Source organism: Trachypithecus francoisi, unplaced genomic scaffold (genome assembly GCF_009764315.1).
Source record: "Trachypithecus francoisi isolate TF-2019V2 unplaced genomic scaffold, Tfra_2.0 Lachesis_group7, whole genome shotgun sequence".
NCBI classification, from domain to species: Eukaryota; Metazoa; Chordata; class Mammalia; order Primates; family Cercopithecidae; genus Trachypithecus; species Trachypithecus francoisi.
In genome coordinates, this window is record NW_022681472.1 from 74,294,307 (window position 1) to 74,318,701 (window position 24,395).

Sequence of the window (24,395 nt, forward strand, 5' to 3'; positions counted from 1 at the left end):
TGTATTTTATTTTATTTTTTTTCTGTTTCTTTTTTTTGTTATTATTATTATACTTTAAGTTCTAGGCTACATGTGCACAACGTGCAGGTTTGTTACATATGTATACATGTGCCATGTTGGTGTGCTGCACCCATTAACTCGTCATTTACATTAGGTCTATCTCCTAACGCTATCCCTCCCGCCTCCCCGCTCCCCATAATAGACCCCGGTGTGTGATGTTCCCCTTCCTGTGTCCAGGTGATCTCATTGTTCAATTTCCACCTATGAGTGAGAACATGCGGTGTTTGGTTTTCTGTTCTTGCGATAGTTTGCTGAGAATGATGCAAACCCTCTAATTTATAAGTGAAATAAAAGCCAAATAAAACCAGAAAAAACTGAATGTGTGATTTATTATGTTTAAGATTGGTTTATAAGGCTTAAATATATCTGTCATAGTTAACAGTTAACAGCAAATGAAGGCAACTTTACAAAATCAGTGTTTCCATACAGTACAGGACTAAATGTGGCAACTGTGCATTGGAAAATTAATATTTCCTCAATGCAAATATCAAATCTGCAGCACCCTTTAGAAGCTTCCACTAAAAACTCAAGCTGCAGTATTTATTACAAGCTCTACTCAGAACACAAGGCTACCTAAATCAAGCATTAGAGAAAAACAGTGGAGTCATTCAGGCATAATATGTCAGATTTGGTACAGGATTAAAATACTAACATTTTTAATGTCCTCGTTTCAAATTAATAAATACAAAAACAATATAAAAATATACAACCAGTTGATAAGACTGTACTGCAGATGCTCAGAAAGTTAAATCTCACTCTCATATGTATGCAGGTATGTCTTGAGTGTCAGGATTTCTGGGTAGCTGCGGCTGGTCTTTCGGAAGAAGTCCAGGCTGGTGAGATGTTCAATGTCACGCACCCGAGCTGTGTGCATCTTCATGAGTTCTTCTACCCATTTCGACTCATCCTCTGAGTTCTGCAATGGAAACAGAAGAAAATCAGAATCAGAATTTTCCAGAGGAGTTTCCCCAAATGGTCAGTTTACTCCAAGTCCACAAATGACCTCTGTGCACTCTTGCACACAGAGCCAATGCATGTTGATCCTTTCTGGCCTCCCTGCCACTCTACCGCATTCCTATTGGTAATGTGCCACAAATACCTGCCCTTGGCTGCAAACATTTTCACCAGCAATTAACTGTACCAAATAAACGAGACATGTGGTGTCAGACGGCATTTGACTCAATAGGTTCTCAGAACATAAATCAAAATTAGGAAAACCAAAGGCCCTAGAGAATTCCGTAATTTGTTTCTTTTCCAAGCTGTCAAATTGCAATATTGAGCACAGAGTACAAGTAATTTGGAATACACTTCTGCTTCCCAAGGAAAGTGAAGAACTTAAGCCTAATGCACAAAATTATGTGTGTGTATTCCTAGTTTTTCACAAGAAACTGCTGTATCAACTACATCATCTACTAGAATGCATAAATTGCTATTTGAAAAATGAGGTCAACTTGAAGCCGCTCAGCTGATACATCTGGCACTTTGGGGCCCAAGAGGCCAGACTTGGAAATGAGGCTGTACTATTTTTTGGCTATGAGACCTTGGTCAAGTTACTTGACTTCTTGAGACCTCAGTTTCTTCCTTGGTTCACAGGGATAATAATGCTTACTTCTGCAGCTCCCTGGGAGGTAGGCAGGAGAGGAAGGAAGAAGGGGGGCTGAAAGGTAAACCAAGGAAACATGGAAGAAAGGAAGTGAATCTCTGTCCTAGCTGCTTGCCAAAAACTGCCCCACTGACACAAGATTCAGATGAAAGACATTCAGATGTGCTGCATCAAACAACTTACTTCATTTCTAAGTTGAAACTAAAAGGTAATTCAGGGGAAGCAGTTCTTTGCATCTCAAAAATAGCTTCTTTCGTTATTGTGGGAAGTTAAGGGAAAGAGTGAGATCTGAGAGCCCTGTGAATATGGAGCAGTGTCTACTTTCATTAGCAGACATTGAGCAGGAGGGCCTTTGCAAGTAATTCCATTCACAAATGCCTCTGGAATTACAATGGCTTCCAAGAGCCCTTCTACAAGTTGAAGGGTGGCTGCATTTCCCAGGTCTGGGAATATTCAGACATGCCCTCATCCAACTCTTTACCACTAGTGGTCTCAATGAACGATCCACCAAAGCCCAAGAACCTGCAATGGGCTTTCTCGGAAAGCTCCAACCCACACAGACCTGGACAGGGAACTGCAGCAGCTTGTGCCAGTGCTAAATATGTTCCGGGAGGGTGTTGGTTCAGGAAACTGATGCCTGGCCATCTCAGGCAAAATGAAGAAAGGGGAAGAAATTGCTTTGCAGACTGGGGAGGTAAGAATTTTAACCTTCATGTCCCACCCTCCTAACCCAACCTAACCAAGATCTCTGCGATTCACAGGAAAGGAAAGACCTAAATATAACTCTACCCACAATGGTACTGACCAGTCCTCAGTGTGACCCTATAATTAACGAAGTAGGAGGTCTCCAGATGGGTCAGGACCCCCTCAGAGTAAGCAGGGCAAGCATGAGCCTGTATTTTGAGAGAATTTTCATATTCAGCTCATTTGTTTGATTTTTCAATGGTCAGTCAGTCCAATTTTTCTTTGTAAATGCAGTCATTTGAATGTGTGGACAGGGGTGAAAAGGTTTTTCCTAATTTAAATGATGGCTAGCTGGGATTATAAGAATTCTGCAAAAACATCTGTCTTTTGCTATTTCTTTCCTTGGGAAGTGATTTGCCAATTTCATTGGAGAGGCAGTCTCTTCTGGTTGTCACACCCTGAAATCTGTTCTATAATTCATCATTAGGAAATACTAGCTATGTGGTATGTGAAGAAAGTATCTTAGCTGGCAATCCACAGAAGCATTTGCTGATGAAGACTATGCTGCAAGATGCAAAAATAAGACAATTCAAATAAAAGTACATGAATGCCAAGGTAGGGAGGACAGGAAAGACTTTAAAAATAAATCACTTAGAATATTAATGCAAACAAAAGCACAATCCATGAACTTGCTTACTGTCTTCCTCATTATGGACATTTATTCTTCACCTGTCTTTTCTCCCTGACTTTCTCCCCAGGTTTCTGAATTCAAGTCCCAGCAGTCTTAAGGTAAAATTCACAGCAAAGACAGTTTCTACATGAACAGGTGACCCTTCAACGAGAAGCATGCTGGCTGTGAACTCTACAAGAAATGCCTCCAAACTCTGTGCAGAGTCAGGAACCAGTAGGGAAAGGATAAACCTGTGAGGACTTCAGTGGATTTCATTTTTCAGGCATAAAATTTAGATCAATTATAGAACATCCTTTGCACTGAGTTTAGAGCAGTATTTTTAAAACTCCCCATCACCAAATTCCTCTAATGACCAAACTTGAACATGTATTCCCCAGGAATCTAGGTACACCTTTAATGGCCTACTATACATGTGAAATACCTTTGTAGTCTTTTCATCTCAGAACTGTATGGCAATTTTTATTTTTACCCCATAATACAACTGTCTAATGTTTTGCAAGAATTTCACCTCCCCACAAGTTTCTAATAAAACTGAAGCTCAGAGAATGTAGACCATGTTATATGGAGGCACTACATCCACCTGGGGCTCTTGTGGTTGTAAACAACCAAAATTGAGAGGGTCAAGCCAGTAAGTTGATAACAGCTTGTCTCTCACTTGCAGTTTCTACATTTCTCTACCACCCATTCCATCATTTATAAAACCCCATGGATCCTTCAAGTATAATATTGTTGTTTTCCATCCTTCCTTTTAGATCTCCAAGACCACAACCCCAGTTCAAGTTCTCTCTTGCCTCACTCCTGTGAATTTTGCCAACGCCCTTTGAGCACTATGTTTGGCCTCCTCCATTTCAAATTTATCTTCTTAAAGCAGAGCCTAAAATGTTGCTCTTCCAACTAAACATTTTCCTTGGGTACCTAATGCCTGAATAGTAAGAAAAAATTCCTAAAGTCCCAAGGTTCTACTTTGGAAGTCTGATAAATTGGAAAGAGGATGGGCTCTTGGAGTCAGAGGCCTTAAATCTAAAGCTCCGCTCTTCTGCTGACTAACCAAGTAACCAAACATACTTTCCCTTTAGTAGCTATAAATTTCTCAACAGTTAACAAAAAGGCAGGGGAGAGATCATATATATACATACTTGCCTCATACTGTGATTTTATGATTATATGACTAGAAAGAATATAGAGAGAGGACCTGCACAGAATTGGATCACAACATGTACTCAATAAATGATAACAACTACTACTACTGCTCCTACTATCATGACTACTGTTGTTACTATTACTACTACTACTTTTTTAAAATTTGAATCCAATCAATTTTTAAAATCTTTTCTCCCACTATTTGCCCTTGTTTCTAATATTCAGGCAAAACTTAATTCACTTTCTGGGATATATTTAAACTTTCTAATTTTCTTCTACATTCATAGCCTCAATCTTCACCCATAATTGAAGTCACAGATCAAAAACTATCTTGCCCACAAAGCTGATCATCTCTATTGAAGCTTATGGCTCCTTACCTTTCAGTGTTGCAATTTCCATACATGTTTTATTTGTTGACCCACTCTGTGGGCTGCCTAGGAATAGTGACTCTGTCTAACACTTTTGTTTCTCCTAGAGTACCTTATACAAGTTAGGAATTTGAATAGTACTTGTTGACTAAAGATTATCTTCTGTAGATTACATCTCTACTCCTTCTATCAAGTGAAATAAAAGCACAGACTATTACTTCTAAAATCAACCTTTGAGCACAGACTTTCTATCAGATTAAAAGGACATGAAGATTTTTCTATTTGTCCCTGAGTGCCAAGTTAGTACAGAGCCAGAAGCATATAGCATGGCTCCTGTCTTCCTCCCTAGTGTTTTCATGATGCCATCCTGCATCCCAGCTGTCTCCCCATAGGATGAGTGAATCAGGAGTCATCTGTGCTATTTGAGAAAAGCATGACTGTTACACCTCTATCATAATTAGTAGCAAACCTGATTGGTAAGGTATAGATTTCTTTCTTGCTTGCTCTTGCTGTGTGTGTGTGTGTGTGTGTGTGTGTGTGTATTAAAAAGTTTTCATTATAGGCCGGGCACAGTGGCTCATGCTTGTAATCCCAGCACTTTGGGAAGCCAAGGTGGGTGGATCACCTGAGGTCGGGAGTTTGAGACCAGCCGGCCAACATGGTGAAACCCCGTCTCGACTAAAAATATAAAAATTAGCTGGGCATGGTGGTGCCTGCCTATAATCCCAGCTACTCAGGAGGCTGAGGCAGGAGAATCACTTGAACCCAGGAGGTGAAGGTTGCAGTGAGCCAAGATTGAACCACTGCACTCCAGCCTGGGTGACAGAGCTAAAAAAAAAAAAAAAAATTCAATATGCAAATTTCCAAACATTCAGAAAAGTGAAGTAATATAATAAAGTTTCATGACCTCTTACCAAGTTTCAACAATTATCAAAATTTTGCTAGCTTTGAGTTTTTAAATAAAATGTTGTCATTCTCCACTTTCTTTTGCAAAATGAAAAACATTTGGACACTTATTTCTATTTCTCAAAATCGTACACATTGATAGAATTATGTTAAATGCAAACACACATTGAAAAATAAAAAGCCATTAGAAGGCAAAATTCCTACATGTGAAGCAAAATTCTGTTTGGTTCCTTTCTTTTTCCGTTTAGGGTGAATGCTTTATAACAAGTATGTTCTAGTTCAATAATGGAAATACCAAGTAAGAAATGAAGGTGAACTATGGAAGCAAATCCTAAAGAACTCTCTCTGTAAACTCACATTGCAGCTCTCCTCGTTGTCAGGCCGGTGAGGCAGGATGAAGGAGGACACAGAGAGAGGGCCATCACACTTGTCGGCAGGCTGAGTGAAATCCAGACAGCTGGTGATGATGCTGTAGTAGTGAGTTGGAACAGGAATGGAACTGCCTTCCACGTACCTGAAACAGGAAGGTAAAACGAAGTCACAGTTGATGAGTTGATGTTGAAGCTTCCTTTTTTAAATGGTGACCAATGAATATTGCCTAAGTCACTAAAATTAATCCCTATTCAATTGAATCATTTTTCACTTCTAAGCACTAGCCCACTTCTATGTCTTTGAAGATAATGTTTTCTTTGCCTGGAATCCCCTCACTCCTCAACCTGGCAGAGTAAGAAAGATATTCTAGGCAAAGAAAATGGCTTGATCTAAGAATTGGAAACAGATAATGGTGAATAGACCAATGCGGTAGAAATGAAAGGCTGGAAGAGTCAATAAAAGCCAGCTTATGGTGGGTTCTGAGTGCCGGGATGTGGTAGTAATGTTTTGTGCTAGGGAGTGTCATTAATTATTAGATCCATGTTTCAGGAAGATAACTTTCCTAGAGTTGTATAAAATGGACCAGAGGCAAGAGACATTAGAGCTAGGAGAATAATGACCCTTTCAAGCTACAGTGAAATGCAGAACTTGATACAAGGAACTCATTTACCAAAGGAAGTACTAAGGACTGAGTGCTAATGATGGACCTAGAGGTATAAAAAATATTTTCCAGTACAGATCACTACAGAAATTCATAATTCCTTGCCTGGTTTTCTATTATCTTAATTTTATTCATTTTTCAAATATTAAAATTATGATTGAACTACTAATTTTGGCTAATAATGATCAGCAATAAAATAAATGTGCAATTTACACAAAATTTCTCTTCAGAATGACTGGAAAAGAAGTAAGATAATGTCTATCTTATTTATCTGTATTTATAAAATAGCAATTTATTCTGTAATTATATCTAAATCACAGTTAAACCCTCTCTTATATTCTGGGCTGCTCTCTGATTGTTTCATGCTTGTATAAAATTAAATAACAACACTCTGAATTGTCAACAAATTTGTTGACAATTTGTTGACAAATTCAGAGTGTTGTTGTTTAATTTTATACAACGAAAATACATCCCAATCATTCTAAATCTTGCCTTCTCCACTAGACTGTGGGGTCCCTTATGAGCACAGAGAACGGCTTTTATATGCCCAACAGCACCAAAGAGACAGAGACAACCAGATTCAATCCAAGTCCATACACACTTTCCTACTGAGAGGTACTGACTCAGAAAATCTAAGGGATTCTTAAGTCCCACCCAAATAATGAAGACAAGTGGGAATGGTCATCTTCTCATTGAAGAGCTGTGGAAGAAATGACTAAATAAAATTAAATCTTTTGATACATTTTTTTCATAGAACAAAAAAGTACATTTATTTACCACAAAACCCAAAATTCCATTCCAACCAGCAATGCCCATTTAATCAAAAGAATTGAAAAATTCAGACTAGGCGCAGTGGTTCACGCCTGCAATCCCAGAACTTTGGGAGGCCAAGGCGGGTAGATCACTTGAGGTCAGGAGTTTAAGACCAGCCTGGCCAACATGGTGAAACCCTGTCTCTGCCAAAAATGCAAAAATTAGCTGGATGTGGTGGTGCATGCCTGTAATCCCAGTTACTCAGGAGGCTGAGGCAGAAGAATCACTTGAACCCAGGAGGCGGAGGTTACAGTGAGCCAAGAGAGATCACACCACTGCAATCCAGCCTGAGCAACAGAGCAAGACATCATCTCAAAAAAAAAGAATTGAAAAATTCAAAAAATTGAATGGGTGTCATCTCTTCTCTAGTACATGAATATTTGGAAAACTTCTTGAGTGAGATCTTGAGACTTAAGACTCACACACTGAGTAGAAATGAAAGGCTTACTGTTTTATTTTGTCCTCTGTGTCATGTAAGCCATCATAGTCATAGTCGAAGATTGGCCCACTTATCACATTAACTCCGTTTCTTTCGGAAGCATACTTCTTCACCAATACCCTTTGGAAATAATTCCAGACCCCTGTGCAAAGACAAAAACTCCAAAAATCAATTCTTCATGAAGAAAACTCCTTACTCTGGCCAAATTCTCTCTAGGATGCAGGCTACGAGCCAAATGTCATGAGCCAAGAGACAAGAGAGCTGTCGTGATTCATGAGACGAATCAATTTTATGTCATTACCAGTGTGTGTGTCATTTACAAACCAGCAAAGGGAACAATGTAGAGCTACGAAACAATGGTAGGGGAGTTTAACCTAGTCCGAAAGTCAGGAAAGGATTCCCAGATGAAGCGGCTCCCAAGCTGAGATCTGAAGCGTGAATAAGTAGATGGTGTTTCCCAGGCAGAACATGCCAGGCAGAGGGAACAGAATGTGAAAAGAGGAAGCAGGGTATTTCAGAGTAGTGAAAATAAGGCCTTACTCTTTCTTCTCGTCCTTCATATCTCATCAATATGCTAGTTTCCAGGTTTAAGCTTTACCCCTGACCTTTCCTGGAGCTCCAGACATGTTATCCAACCACCTACCTCCTAATGCACTGGAATACAATATGCTAGTTTCCAGGTTTAAGCTTTACCCCTGACCTTTCCTGGAGCTCCAGACATGTTATCCAACCACCTACCTCCTAATGCACTGGAATACCTAATATTCATGTCAAGCAAAATATTATCCAAACAGAATTCTTAATGTTCCTTCCTAATCCTGCCCCAACCCTCACCTTCTCTATTATAATCAATGGCTCTGGCACTCACCCAGGTGTTTGGGCCAAAAGCCTAAGAGTCATCCTTGCTTTCTCTCCTTGCTATAGACACATGTGAACAATTCCTGTCAGTGGTGTCACCAAAGTACATCCCAATTATCCCAAATCTGACCACCTCTCATCTTTTCTCTGCTCTATCCTGGTCTAACTTACCATCCTCTCTGAAGTGAACTATCACACCACAAAAGACTACTCCCTGGGCTCCCTGTGAAACACTGACTTCCCTTGTACCTTGTAGCCCATTCCCCCATATCGTAGACGGATGGATCCTTTCATAAGTCAGATTGTCTCTTTCTCTTGCACATGCACACACAAACACACACACACCCCACCCATATCCAACACTCCAGATTATTTTTCATTGTAATTAGAACGAAATCCCAACTCCCCACCATGGTCTTTGCCTACCTCTGTGACTCTACTTCCTACCCCTTTCCCTATCACGCACAAGGCTTTCTTCCTGTCCCCTAACTCTGCCAAACTTATTTCAGGCTAAGCTTTTGCACTTGCTCTCTCCTTTGTCTGAAAAACATTACCTGATCTGTGCATGTCTGCTTTCTCCTCTATAATTCATTTCTCACTTTCACGGTCATCCCCTGCAGAGAACTGCCTCGTCCCCTCTGCCTCTAATTTCCATAATGGCCAACAAGAGGGGCAGAATGGAAACGGAGAAAAACGAGAGAATAACAGAAGACAGGACAGGCAAGCAATGGGTTGGTTCTGAAATATTAGATCAAATTCGCCATGCTGTCTTCAACATGGCTGTCATGAGCTTCTGGCTGTTAACCCCTCTTCCCTCCCCTTATTAAAAAGCACCTGGCCATCCTTCTTATAGTGATTCCATTGCTCTTCATGCCTTCTGAAACTCTGAAAGGCAGAGCAGCCCACAAGAGCCAAAATACCTCAGATAATTATTTGCAGTCGAGAAAGAAGCCAGACAGTAAGAAAGGTTACTTCAAATGTTAACTTAAGCATTAAGAAAAAATGGAGAGGGAGAGAAGGAAAGAAACAACAATGAGAACAGTCAAAAGTCCAGGCCCGCAGAAATGTGGCATGTGAAAAAACCAGCCCCTCGTGAAGAACAGCAAGCTCTCTGTGAAAGGCCTTTTCCACACCAGCCTCAGGGTGGTACCGTGTGTCGCCTTGATTACCATTTCCATTTGGTCAAAAAAACACATCAGTAAAGAATAAAGAAATCCAGGGAACCCTGATTTGTGGAAATTAAATGAAGCTGCATTCTGTGTAATATTGTGATAAATGTAACTATGTGAGTTTCTGAAATGCTTCTCAATTGGGTCTGAGAATAAACCAAGAAACCTTTTAAAAGCATACTTTAATTTTTCACTCATAAGCAATAAATTCTATCTTTGAATAAACCTTCATTTACTCACTAGGACATCAAATAAACATTTTCTTCTCTAAACCGTGTGGCCCTTTTCACCAATGTTAAGCTGCGGAGGGCTGCCACTGTAGCTGACACTCCGCAATCACCCATCCCTATTTTGAGACTCCCTTTCAGCCTGGAGAGATCTGTAACACAGCCTGAACCTCCTCCATCAAGTGGAAGCACATAGAGGTGCTTCCTTTTCCTACCTTTCCCACAACGATGTAAGTTCCGTTCACTGCAAATGTACCGAAAGGTGGTAAAAGCTACTTCATAATGCTTACTCTATCTTTGAACACATGGATAGATAAAAGGATGGGTGGATGGATGGATGGATGGATGGATGGATGAATGATGGATGGAGACACAGATGAATATTTAACAGAAACAAAAAATGCAGTGCTTTTGCCATTGGATAATTAAGTCAGAAATCCATATAAATCTTAGAGGTCATGCAATTATCTCTCTTAATTTTACAAATGAGAGGTTTAATGACATTTCTATGATCACACAGCCTGTGGTCACACTCCAGGAACTTGGTTTTTTGGGCCCGAGCTCATTGTGCCTATACAATTCTTGACTTCACTAGCATCAGGAAATATTTATGTCAGGTACAAAGAAATTACAAATGTTCAAATAAAATAATTGGTACAGGACTAAAATCATCTGAAATAAACACTCTGATGATTCAGAAGACCCTTTCGGCTCTTGCTGGGTTTCAGGGCCAACATTCAGAATGTGTCATCACCCCAAGAGGAAGAGGTACTACTGGCTTTTACTGTAATGCTCACAAATAAATATAGATGCTGTTAAATATCAAGTGGCCTTCAGAATATAGTGAAGATCCTTTTTAACCATTAAAATAATAAGCATTGAAATAAAAATAACAACCAGATGAGAAGAAAAACACAAACTTGAGTTAGTTCAGCTTCTGCCACGCATGACCTGTGGTCACTTTCTGTGATATCAATTTCTTAATTATAAACCAGGGATAAACTACCAGCCAACCTTCTTCACAGATTCAAATTTTGGATCAACAGTAGAAAGTTTACATGAAAGGTCCTCAAAAATTATAAAGGTTAAACACATGAAAAGTATTCTTATTAAAATTAACAGAGGTAGAAAAAGTAAGGGGTAAATTTAGAAATATTTATTTTCATAAATAGCAGTGTATTAGGTGAATATTGGACTTACGTTTGAAAGCAGGATACATTGGAACCATATTGGTTACAAGGAATGCATCATATTTAGCCTCAGGTGAAGAGCTCAGATCTAAACATTAGGAAAACAAATAGTATACATTGCTTACCAAAATCGACATCAGTTAAGAAAAGGGCGGGGGAGGGGGGCGATAATTTTCTTAAATGGTCCAAACAACATGAAGAAATGAATCTACTCTTTTATTCCTACTCCTAACTGCTTTATACAACATCTCCTTACTCCCCTCCCACTCAGTCTCTTCTTCACTCAATCGCTCTCTCCCAAAAGCCATTTACAATGTTTTTTTCTTACTATCTACTTCTTGAATCTACCAACATTACGTAAAATAACTCCTTGATTTCATCAGTGCCATTTAGACTTAAAAAAAAATCATCAAGATAATGAGAGATGGTTTAAGGGCTTCAGATTTTTTTTTTTTTAATATGGAATCTTGCTCTGTCACCCAGGGTGAAGTGCAGTGGCCTGATCACAGCTCACTGTAGCCTCAATCTCCCAGATTTAAGGGATCCTCCCACCTCAACTTCCACAGTATCAGGGACTACTGGTGTGTGCCACCAGCTCAGCTAATTTTTAAATTTTTTGTAGAGACAAGGTCTTGCTATGTTGTCCAGGCTCATCTTGGACTCCTGGACTCAAGCAATCCTCCCACCTCGGCCTCCCAAAGTGCTGGGATTACGTTGGGATTTCAGTGGTGGCTCACGCCTGGCCTCAGGTAATCTTAAGAGATCCCCTCTACAGTATTACATAAAGGACTGGTGTCTTAATGATTCACTGTTTCCTTTTCAGAGTCTCACTTAATAATGTAAGGCGGGACACAGAAGATTCCCTTGCACATTAGAATTGCCCTGGAGAATTAGATTTTTTGAAAGCGAGTCACTTTTCGGCTGATTTTGGAAGGATCCCATAAAAGTTCATTTGTATAATCTTTTGAGCACCCTCTCTTGAAGAAAACCCAAGCCACAGAAATTCTAAATACCAAGATTGCACAATGTGACATCCCTCTAAAGGCATCAGATCTTGATACTCTGTAACTTACAAGGAGGAAAGAGGAATCCATAGGACATCTGCTTATCATTTTTGTAGGCCAGACAGTTCTGACTGAAACTTGGAGAAACACGGACATCAGGCCGGACGCAACTGGTCAGATGGTCAGGAACGCCAGAAACCTCAGCCTGCACGGGAGTCAGAGGCACTCAGCAATGCCGTGGCTCTGTTATGAACAGCCGAAATCAAAACCCCTCTGGCTTCTCCTACAGCTTGTATTCTGATAGTCTGACTCCTTTTTAAAGTTTTTATATTTGATAGTCTGACTTCTTTTTAAAAGTCCTTAGTTTTAAGTACAGTAAGTCACAAATTTTCAAACTTTTTTTAATCAACAGAAGTCTCTTTATCAAAGTCTTACGTAAAACAATATAGAAAGCAGAACATAAAGCAGAAATCCCACTGTTGAAATAATAAATAGAATCTCATCGAAGATAACTTATAAAATAACACTCTTAGAAACAATATAGACATATCTCTTCTAAATAGACTATGTATCTGTATGTATTTGTGTGTGTATAGAATGTACAAAAACATACATATGTGTACACAGTACAAATAAACCACAAATTGTGTTTGGGGCAGTAGAAGTGTTCTCCTCCTTTGTATTAAAAAATTTAAAATATGCCTCAACTGTCAAGCAACATTTTCTAATTCCTGATATATACCTATTTATCTCATCTTCATCAAAACTGAAACCCCCAACATAAAACTTTTATTAAAAAACAAACCAGGGCCAAGCGTGGTGGCTCACGCCTATAATCCCAGCACTTTGGGAGGCTGAGGTGGGAGGATCACCTGAGGGCAGAAGTTCAAGACCAGCCTGGCCAACATGGTGAAACTTTGTCTCTACTAAAAAATACAAAAAGTAGCCAGGCGTGGTGGCACACACCTGTAATCCCAGCTACGCAGGAGGCTGAGGCAGGACAAGTGCTTGCACCTTGGAGGCAGAGGTTGCAATGAGCCAAGATCAAACCATTGCACTCCAGCCTGGGTGACAGAGCGAGATTGTCTCCAAAAAAAAAAAATTCTTGATGGTCTAGAATTCTGTTTTTCTGGCTTTTTCTTTCAGCACTCTAAAAAGACTATTGCACTGTCCCAGCACTTTGAGACGCCAAGGTAGACAGATCACCTGAGGTCAGGAGTTTGAGACCAGCCTGACCAACATGGAAAACCCCATCTCTACTAAAAATACAAAAATTAGCCAGGTGTGGTGGTGTGCATCTGTAACTCCAGCTACTTGGGAGACTGAGACAGGAGAATCGCTTGAACCCAGGAGGCGGAGGTTGCAGTGAGCTAAGATCCTGCCACTGCACTCCAGCCTGGGAGACATAGCAAGAGCCGGTCTCAAAAAAATTAAAAAAAAAAAAAAAAAAAAAAAGACCAGATGCTGATAGTCGGGGAGGTTGGAGGGGGGTGGGTGGGTATGTGGGAACTCTGCACTTTCCACTCAATCTTGCTGGGAAATAAAATATGCTCTTAAAAAATAAGGTCTATTAAAATAAATAAACAAACCTTGGCGGTTTCCGTAACTATTGGGCAATGACTTAGGCAGAGTAAGAGAAAATAAAATAATTAGTGATCTCCCTTCAATGTTTAACATATTCCCATGGAATTGCCGGAACATGGAATAAAGACTAATTCAAAATATCTTACAATAAATCCAACATAAGATTTCTCTCATTAAGAAAAAATAAAATATTTTCTAAGACAAAATTCTGTTAAGCAAGAAATCATTGTATTAACATGAGGAATGTAATAAAATAAAGAATATAAAATCCAATGTTCTCAACGACCTGTTTGGAAACAGTATATGATGTCCAAAGTGGCATTAGGAATATTTCACTATAACCACTTTCAAAGTCAGTGTGATATAAGATATCATATCTAGTTCGATAAAGCACTGCAGGCCGCCCGTAGAGGAGATGTCTCTCTAAGAAAGAAAAAAAATAAACTGTGTTAGATGTGTATTAAATTTTACATCAAACGTTAAAGAAATACTGGAAGAGTCAAGTTCCCTAAAATGTGCTAGCTTACTTATTAATAATATAGCACCTTCTCCTTAATTTAATCGTTAGTTTTCCTAACATTTTTGTGGTTTATCTGATCACCTAAGCATGGGTCAAGCCTTACAGTTATCAAAACCATAATGTAAATGCTGTATTTAGGTAATGCTTTTTTTAGTTGAACGAAATTTTAGTTCAAATTTGCAATCTGAACAGAAAGGAAACATTATATAATACATTTTGAAATGATTCAGCTGCATGGAAAGCCAATAGGATTGGATTTTTGTAGAATTAATTTTGACCCCTGAAGAGGCTTATCGGGTTCATCAATGATTTAATTAAGAAGAAGGCACACGTTGATCATTATATGCATACTGCAACTCAAAGATGCATTCCTTCAGCACAAAAAGTGAGTAGTAATGAGCATTTAAAGTAAGCAGCTTTGTCATACAGAGGAAAACTCTTTAGGTAAGGACTTAAAGGAACATGTATAGATAAAACAAGTGGGCATTCAAGAGGGTCTTCTAAGTACAGAAGAGGGAAGTTCATCAGTTACCAAAGAACTCAGTTAAGACCCCCAGTGCAGATTCAGACCTCCAAAGGAAAGCTCTCTTCTTAGGAAAAAAGGTCTGAAGCTTCACTCTTTGCAGAAGACGAGATGAGAGTTCAGTATACAAATCTTCATTCCACACTCTGCAATAAATACCTGGAGCTTGATCTGCCCACTTTGGATAGGCTAAAGTCAAAACTTCCATAGATTCTTGGAAATTTGGGGCCCTACAGACCAAAATATTTAGAGATTGAGGCTTAGGCAATTCACAATTCCTTAATGATAAATTTTTTAAAAAATTCTTGTACTACTTTTTCTACTAGAGAAAATCAGTTCTGAAAAACACTTATTAAATAATGTATACATGTTGCTTTAATTAAAGTCTTACCATTCTATGCAAGTAATGGAGAAAACTCTTTGTAGAATACTTTGCAAGACCCTCCCAAGTAGAACTGCGAATTTGAGACAAAGCGGCCCACACTATTACAACACAAGCCTGTTCTGGGTAGTTTGGCTGCTCCAGCATTGCAGTAAATGTAGAAGCCTTAGTTAAGCTGCCAAATTTGGGGACCCACCCCTAAGGATTAGAACATAATCTGACAATATTAAATAAATGAAATATAATAAACAAATAAAACGCCAGCAAATCATAACAGTAATACTTAGGGGCAGTAAAACAACCCAGACTTTCCTTCAAAACTCAAACCAAACCTTTTCTAGGTTCAAAATTTCCATTAATGTTTTCCTTGTTTTCATTTCTGCTGCCTCTGAATTTCCTGGTTTCAGCTGGAAGCAGAAGTATCAAAATTCTTTAAGAAGCTATTCTCTTTTTATCATTTAAGTTTTCATGGTTACCATACACAGTCCTCCAAACTCAAATTCAAGCTTGGCATCTAATCTATCCCATTAGGGGACAACAAAATAGCAGCCATGTTCCCATATGCAATACCCATCCCTAGAGCAACCACCAAACAAGACTCTTAGACAATCTATAGTCTCCACTAATTCTGGCTCTTCCTCTAAATTCTCCTCATTTCTAAGCAGTCAACATAACACTGTATTCCACAAAGGCTAATATATTTGCAACACTCTCTTCACAATTGTTGTTAGCAACATTACACTATCATATATGCTATTTCCTTTCTCTCTACCAGAAATAACTTCTCCAGTCTTTGCCCAGTCTGTCACCTGTCTCCTTTCAAATTTATCCATTATTCTTCATCATCAAACATTGAGCACCTTTGTTGTGCCAGACCTTGGTTGTGCCAGACCTTGGGTTGTAGAACGGAGGTACTGGGCAAAGATGATTAAGATAGATCTCTTACCCTCAAAGAGTTCACAACTCAATGGGAGAGACAAACATGGCACAAATAATAGATGCCATGTGGTCTGCACCATATCAAAGATAGTTACAGAGTGTGATGGGAAAGCAGAGGATGACGAATACTGGAAATGGGGTGGAGGTGGCATCAATAAAGTCCTTTATGAAGCATATGAAGTTAAACCAGGCTGGCCCCATGTTCCAATTTTATGCCTGTTGCCCTAGTATGATTGTTAATAGTGTCCCTTTTCACTTTCAAAACTGTATGACAAATATTCAGCGCTCGTGGAAGAGACATGAAGAGGAAAGGACGAGGGGGCCAAGACGGGTAGAGATATCTTAAGATTCATTTTCTCTGCTGGGCATAGTGGCTCATGTCTGTAATCACAGCACTTTGGGAGGCCAAGGCGGGTGGATTGCCTAAGGCCAGGAGTTTGAGACTAGCTGGCCAACATGGCAAAACCCTGTCTCTACTAAAAATACAAAAATTAGCCAGGCACGGTGGCACGCACCTGTAATCCCAGCTACCTGGAAGTCTGAGACAGGAGAATCGCTTGAACCCAGGAGGCGGAGGATGCAATGAGCCAAGGTTGTGCCACTGCACTCCAGCCTGGGTGACAGAGCGAGGCTCTGTCTCAAAAAAAAAAAAACAGATTCATTTTCTCCTGAAAACTTTCCTCAATAAAGCTTCTCCATCTCTACTCACTCTAGTGCTCTACATATATAGATTCAACTTGCTTCAGAAATTTGGGTTCTGGCCAGGTGCAGTGGCTCACACCTGTAAGTCTAGCACTTTGGGAGGCTGAGTTGGGTGGATCACCTGAGGTCAGGAGTTTGAGACCAGCCTGGCCAACATGGTGAAACCCTGTGTCTACTGAAAATACAAAAATTAGCCAGGCGTGGTGGCACGCACCTGTAATCCCAGCTACTTGGGAGGCTGGGGCAGAATTGCTTGAACCTGGGAGGTGGAGGTTGCAGTGAGCCAAGATTGTGCCACTGCACTCCAGCCTGGGTGACAGTGCAAGACTCTCTGTCTCAAAAAAAAAAAAAAAAAAGAAAGAAAGGAAGGAAGAAATTTGGGTTCCATAGCTCCATATCTTCCAAGCTATTGTCATAACTGCAAGTTTTGGCACACAGCTGTAACACAAAAGTATCACTATCTGACTGCCTTTTTCTCAATTATTACTGAGCAAAAATAGCATAATAAGGGGAAAAAATACAGTGGTTTTTACAGCCTCCTAAAAATCCATCCAAGGTCTCCAATGACCCAAAAAATCTACTTGGGTCTTCCTGGAGCTTAATAGTTTCATCTAAGAAAGAGGAGGAGATAATCTCTGCAGTAAGAAACACACATTTTAAGGTCCAGAATCAAAATTTAGATTTTATTTTTTCAGTTAAGTATCAAAGAATCACAGGTTCAGAGTCATTCCTAGTCTTTATGACATCTTGAGGGAGCCACCCATTGCATTTTTGTTGAGCCAGAAGTCTCTCTACTCAGGCCACAAAATGTACTTGAATCTTGTTCTCAGCATACATTGAGATCTTTATCTCGAGACCAGCAACCCTGGAGACTAGCCTGCAAGCCTCTGCTTTTGCAATATGTTCCCGGGATTTCTTGACGTGGATCTAGTATAACCTGGTCTTCCCAGGCTGGGAATGCCTGTCATGGAATTCCAGACCAAGCCTTCATTCCACACCCCAGTTCCCTGTTTACAATAGTGTCTTTGGCAGTTTTGGTACACGCCAAGGTTCTCCTCCAGATACCACACTTGGCAAAATACTGTGAGGCCAATCTTTTTAAGTGGTGTGGACTTCCCCAGCACTCATTCTTTTTGTCTTCCAAATTTGGGTCATAGAGGCTGGAGTTTGTGTTCCTTTTCCCTCCTCAGCTTCCTGATTCAGATTCCCACAGATGAGCAGGCTGTCTTGAGAGCCACATGAAAATCTCTCCTTTTTTTGTTTTTTTAAAACATTCACTCCCACAATAATGTGCTCTTAAATCTTACCACAAAATCTCTACCCAAGATCTTTCCTTTTCCTGCATACTTTCTCCTTTGCCTCACAAGTGCCTATTATCATTTGCTGCCATTTCAACCTCCTCTGAGATTTGATTCCAGGCCTCTCTTTAGTGCCCTGTTCTTTCTTACCCCAACCTTGAAAACATTATGCTGTAATGTATCAACTAGATAAATCCTACAACAGAACAATAACTTTATGAGGACAGGGACTTCATCTGTTTTACTCACCACTGTATCTTCCATCTCCAACAATGCCAATCACATAATATCCACCTGGCAAACACTTGTTGATAAGTTAATAAGTACTTTTTAAAATCTTGGCTTTCTACGTATGACCTGTCTAATGTTACCCTGAAAGGTACACTGGGCAGATCAATAGTATCATCTCCAGCTTACTGATGAAGGAACTGGAGGTTTATGATTTGCACAAAATAATTCAGCTGCATAGCAGCACTAGAATCCTAGGCCTCCATCCTCCTGGGCCATTATTCTTCTGCTTGGCCTTTTGGGTGGTCTCCAGTTGGGTGCTGGCTGCTGGGTTATTTTATGGAGAGTATATGGGAATGAAGATCCAACTACTCCCAGGCGTGAGCCCTGCCCGAGTGATGCCCACTGAGAAGCTAATGAGGACAGTAGTTTCTGTCAAAGCGTCTAGTATTTCAGAAGCAACTTCCAAACTTTGATATACAAATTTTTTGTTGAGCAAAAAGTCTCTCTACTCAGGCTACAAAATGTACATGAAAAACAAAATTTCCTTTTGACATATTCCCTTTCTTCCCACTCTTAGAATAAGAAGCATTTTCAGATGAAAGCACATGGGCTTCAGTGCCCTATAAAACTGCGTTCAAATCTAATCTCAGCTCTTTATAGTTCTGGTACTCTGTAACTTAATCTCCCAAAGCTTTATATCTCCCTGGAATGTTGCACTGTTTACAGGCAAAATATGTAAAGTGCCTTGTTTAGTCTCATAACTCAAAGTAGCTGCAGTTGTAGCAGATGCAGTTGTACTGTTTAGTAAAGGGTATGTGCTCTACCTCAATACTGGCAAAGAATATTGCTAGGTAAAAGTTGTTAAAATTCAATCTACCATCAGATCCATCATGAATTCTACTATAAATAATGAACAATTACTATGTATTGATTTCTTCCAAGTATTCCCAAAAACACACAGATAACACACGCAGACACAGACACTCAGAAACACGAGTGCTATCTCCTTCTTTCTCTAGAACAACAAATATCTCCAAAGAAATAACACAAATGAGAAACATTCCGGAATTGACAAGAGCTAAAGAAGATGCTCCCCCTGTAGCCATATTCAGGACTCTGCTTTAAAGTTAACAAGAATTACTAGTGTTTAAGTCAATTTTCTTTTTCTTTTTTGAAATAGAGTTTCGCTTTTGTTGCCCAGGCTGGAGGGCAAAGGCGAGATCTCGACTCACTGCAACCTCCACCTCCTGGGTTCAAGCGATTCTCCTGCCTCAGTCTCCTTGGTAGCTGGGGTTACAGGTGGATGCCACGATGCCCAGCTAATCTTTGTAATTTTCGTAGAGACGGAGTTTCACCATATTGGTGAGGTTGGTTTTGAACTCTTGACCTCAGGTGATCCGCCCACCTCAGCCTCCCAAAGTCCTGGGATTACAGGTGTGAGCCACTGGGTCCAGCTGTGTTTAAGTCATTTTCCTATCCAAACTGACTTCTCATTGTGTGTGATAAGGAGCCAAGTATACATAGGTGTTAAAATTATTTTTAATTCCTTTTTCACAAAGATGATGGTGAGTGCTAACCTAAGAAAATGTGACAGTTTTTTACAGCAATGTAAATAGAGAAAAGACTAAGGTGAAAATAAATGGTGCAATTATTCTTGCAGTGAAAATTATACTTGGCTATAGTGCCAGAATTGCTTGCTACAAGAGATTTTTTAAATTTTCTTTTCATTCATTCATTCATCCATGGATTCCATGCCACAAGGAAATGAGTTTTTGCTGCATGGAAAGTCTGCCAAGACATAAGGTATATGAGATCCAGAAATAACAACAGGCACACAATTAAGATCTGAAGTCTACCACATATCTAGAAATATTAAAGTTTGGCAAGCAGCATAGATCGCCATTTTTGAGGATTACATTTTTCTTTCTCTTTATTTTAGCAAAGGATTTGATTCCATAACAGTTTAAATATTTATAGCAAAATATTGCCCAATATTAGTTTAATACACCTCTTTTTTTATCACAGATATCCCCGTAATTGTTTCACTATTGGAACGTTCAGCTTTTACTCACGTATTTTGTACAGATGAATGAGTGATTTTACAGCATATGACATTAAAACAGTCACATATAAATGTTACAGGTGAAGCGTGTATAGCACATGACCTATTCTGAAAAATATCAACTACTTACATCTGTGTTTTAAAAAACTAATAATAAAAATAGTACAACTTTACAGCTATATAGAAGTTTAGGTTTACAAACTACTTTAAAAGCCTTGATACGTATTCAAAGGTACCTAGAAAGGGGAAGCAATTCCCCTGAACATAACACACATGTGCTCACACACATGGTGTTCACATTCACAAAGATCTCCTCCAGTAGGGCAGACACTGAATATTTTAAATGGGAGGCCAAATTTATAACACAGGAAACATCATAAAGGTCAGAAAGAACTCAGACCAAGTAAACGTCCCTTTGCCACTGAAGAAATGACCAAGATAGAGCCCAAAAGGAGACAAAGCCCAAGAGACAAAGAGATAGAGAAAGAGCAACAGGAGAAAGAGCATTGAGGTTTATACACATTCCAGCATCTAAGCAAGGAAATGCATTGCACATAATAAGACAAATACTTTTGAAGATGCTCTTGTATCATTAAAGGCTGTTGCCACTAGGCTATGAGCAGATTTAGAGTAGCCTGGGCTATTCTAGATTTCCCCTTAATATCTTATGCCACCACTTTGAAGCCATGAATTAGAAACTAAAAGTGGTACAGTTGCATCAGAGTAACCAGTGCCAGCCCAGTGTCAGTATTCAACAAATGCTTGCTGAACGAATCCACGAGGGTTTGTTTCCATGAAAATACATAAACTTTAAGCTCCAGTGGTAGAAAAAGACACTTCAGTGATGTAAGTAAGAAACTCATGTTCCACTTGGAGCAGAGCAATGGAGATGTAACCTTACTAACTATATCCCTCCTTATAGCCCTGAGAGTCAGTGATTCACTAAGAAGATGTCTCTTATTTTTATGCTCTGAAGTTTGAGGTGATTATGTTTTTTGTTTGTTTGTTTGTTTGTGAGACAGAGTCTCCCTCTGTCACCCAGGTTGCAGTGCAGTGGTGCGATCTCGGCTCACTGCAAGCTCTGCCTCCCAGGTTCAAGCAATTCTCCTGCCTCAGCCTCCCACATAGCTGGGCGCACGCCACTACCGCCCAGATAATTTTTGTATTTTTTTAGTAGAGATGGGGTTTCACCATGTTGGCCAGGCTGGTCTGGAACTCCTGACCTTGGGTAATCTGCCTGCCTCAGCCTCCCAGAGTGCTGCGATTACAGGCGTGAGCCACTGTGCCCAGCTGCGGTCATTGTTTATACTGAATTGTGAGACTGGTTTTGTTACATGAGGACACTGCCACCCACCAACAAATTAAATGCAGGAATGTTTCTGTCAGACAGAAATGCTTTAGTACCATGAACAGTCAGACTCCGAATCAGCAAAATCATGGGAGTCCAATAGAAGTTACCATAATTAATTTCATTACAGACTTTTAGAAGAGAAACATCTGAGTAGTATTTCTCTGCCTTGGCAACTAAATATCTGAAAAACTTGAATCATGAGACTCCCCATCTTTTGACTCTAGCAATGTTCTAATTGTTCTAATTATGACACTCTAGTCCACTAGAGGTTAGGTGTCAAACATTGTAAATCACTCGTAGAGTTTGTGAAGGATTTGTGTGCCTTCCACCAACAATGGCCTATCTTCAAAGTGAGGTTCATTCAGTTCTATGCCAGAGTCTGTGTATTCTGTGATCAAAGGGAGAAGTGGGATGGAGATACAGAAAAGGAAGAAGGAGGCAGATGAAGATCTTTAAAAGAGGAAAAATAAGTCAAGTAAATCAAATCTTCTACTGGTTTCCTCAACTCTACTTAATCAGATTGGAAAGAGCGTATATGATAAACAGAACCATATGTAAGCTAATAACTCAAGCGATGCTCTCAGGAGAATTTGACCATGTGCATCTTTGCTGCATGACTTGTGGCTGCTATGCTTGAGTTCTTTCTGCGTTTTACATACACTTTTAGTCATTTCCTGGCTGTTTCAACATGCTGTCCCATCTACTCTAGTAACATGTATAGGAGGCTCCGCTCTCCTTCTATTTTCCTCCAATTCTGTGAAACTTCACAATCAGATAAAAAGAGCCTGCATGGGGCCGGGTGCGGTGGCTCAAGCCTGTAATCCCAGCACTTTGGGAGGCCGAGACGGGCGGATCACGAGGTCAGGAGATCGAGACCATCCTGGCTAACACGGTGAAACCCCGTCTCTACTAAAAAAATACAAAAAACTAGCCGGGCGAGGTGGCGGGCGCCTGTAGTCCCAGCTACTCGGGAGGCTGAGGCAGGAGAATGGCGTGAACTCGGGAGGCGGAGCTTGCAGTGAGCTGAGATCCGGCCACTGCACTCCAGCCTGGGCGACAGAACGAGACTCCGTCTCAAAAAAAAAAAAAAAAAAAAAAAGAGCCTGCATGGTAGATTGTGTTCTTGTTCCTCATTATTTACTGCCTCCACCCATTGCCATATGACTTGCAGGATAGAGTCCCCATGGAAAAAATACACTTCCCTACACCACTGGTTTCATGTGCTCAGCTTTGGCCAGCGAACTGTGAATGGAGTGACATATACCTCATAAAAGCAGAAGCACTGAGACCCAGTGCACAGTTCTGCCACTCTTTTCCCTCTGCCAAGAGCAGGACATGTCTCTGATGGAGGCTACTCCTTCAGCCTGGGTTCCAGAATAAAGAACACACATGGGGCAAAGCTGCCCTTGGCCTACAGCCAGCATACTAAAATATAAAATGGGAGCAAGAAACCATCTTAGTACAAGTCACTGGGTTTTTTTTTTTTTTTTTGGTCATATCATAAGCTTGCAAAAGTTCACTAATATGTGCTTATTATCACTGTACGTAAAGTAAGAGTTAGGGCTCGAGATGATCTTTCATGTGAGGAGGGAGTTCTGATTTGATTCCTTCTGTATATCTCTCCCTATCACAATATACACACTGACTCTTGAGGTAGAACGTTTCGGGATAGGCACCAGCTGCTATTATTTATCATTGTGACTATCATTCCCTTTAGAGGAGTGCCCCATAGCACCTTAACTTAGGACCCATCAGATACAAACCGCTTGTGTGTTTTTCAGAGGGCTTAAAAGCTATTGAAGGGGGAAAAAGCTATTGGAATTTTTCTGTTACACAGCTGGCATCCTGTGTACACGGAATAAACCAATATCCTTTGCCAGACAGGTATAAAAGTCACTTTGCAATATAAATTTTAATTTTAAACAATATCGTGCTTACACTATAATGTAAATAAGAAGCCTCTTCGATTTTTGAAAACTAGAAAATCCTTATCTGATTGTTTTGCATCAACCCCTTACCTTCTGTAGACCCTTTTGTATGAAGTCGTTTGTTGAGTTCATCCAACTTGTTCTTCAAGTGTGAAAACCAGTTAAGGAAAAAAGAAAGCAAATCAGAAATGTTCTTTCTCTCCTATGCCCTTCTGTCTACTTAGCACCCTGCTAAATTCAAAAGCGAATTCTAAACTCCATCTATATCATACATTCTTTTGAGGAATTACTCTTTTCTCTCAAACTGACATTCTGGGCTCCACTTCTAGCAGTTCTACGTTTGTAAGCACCTTCTTCAATCTCTGTTTCCTTTTCTTAAAACTGTGGATAATCACGGTGCCAATTTCCCATGTCGGTACTGATGATGATTTGGGCATATGTATGTATGTTAATTAGGATAGTGCCTAAATGTTTCAGATTAATCTCTAGGCACACTGAAGTGATTCCCAAACTAATTTATGAAATCACTTTTCACCAAAGCTAAAAAGTAATGACTCAGCAATTCTGAAACATCATGAGTCAGCAACTCTACCCTTCACTATATATCCTAGCCTATATGTACAAGAAGACATTTCCAGTAATGTCTGTGGTAACATCATTGTAAGAGCTAACGTGTGCAAATTACTAAAT

The 24,395-nt window shown here is 39.9% G+C and overlaps 1 protein-coding gene across 10 annotated transcripts in view; it reads right to left on the minus strand.

Annotated features, from left to right (window-relative positions):
* Positions 1 to 369: 369 nt before the first annotated feature.
* Positions 370 to 24,395, minus strand: part of ENPP2 (ectonucleotide pyrophosphatase/phosphodiesterase 2) — a 131,474-nt gene continuing 107,448 nt past the window's right edge. For 5 of the 10 annotated variants that reach the window (XM_033202467.1, XM_033202466.1, XM_033202470.1 and 2 more), the window contains 8 exons: positions 23,796 to 23,847; positions 15,527 to 15,601; positions 14,056 to 14,192; positions 12,255 to 12,390; positions 11,192 to 11,269; positions 7,747 to 7,879; positions 5,810 to 5,966; positions 370 to 976 (listed from right to left, as the gene is read on the minus strand). In XM_033202467.1, the coding sequence (XP_033058358.1) occupies positions 806 to 976; positions 5,810 to 5,966; positions 7,747 to 7,879; positions 11,192 to 11,269; positions 12,255 to 12,390; positions 14,056 to 14,192; positions 15,527 to 15,601; positions 23,796 to 23,847 (939 nt within the window). In that variant the 3' untranslated portion in view covers positions 370 to 805. The remainder of the gene's footprint in view (positions 977 to 5,809; positions 5,967 to 7,746; positions 7,880 to 11,191; positions 11,270 to 12,254; positions 12,391 to 14,055; positions 14,193 to 15,526; positions 15,602 to 23,795; positions 23,848 to 24,395) is intronic. The other 5 variants (XM_033202469.1, XM_033202468.1, XM_033202471.1 and 2 more) reach the window with 1 other exon arrangement.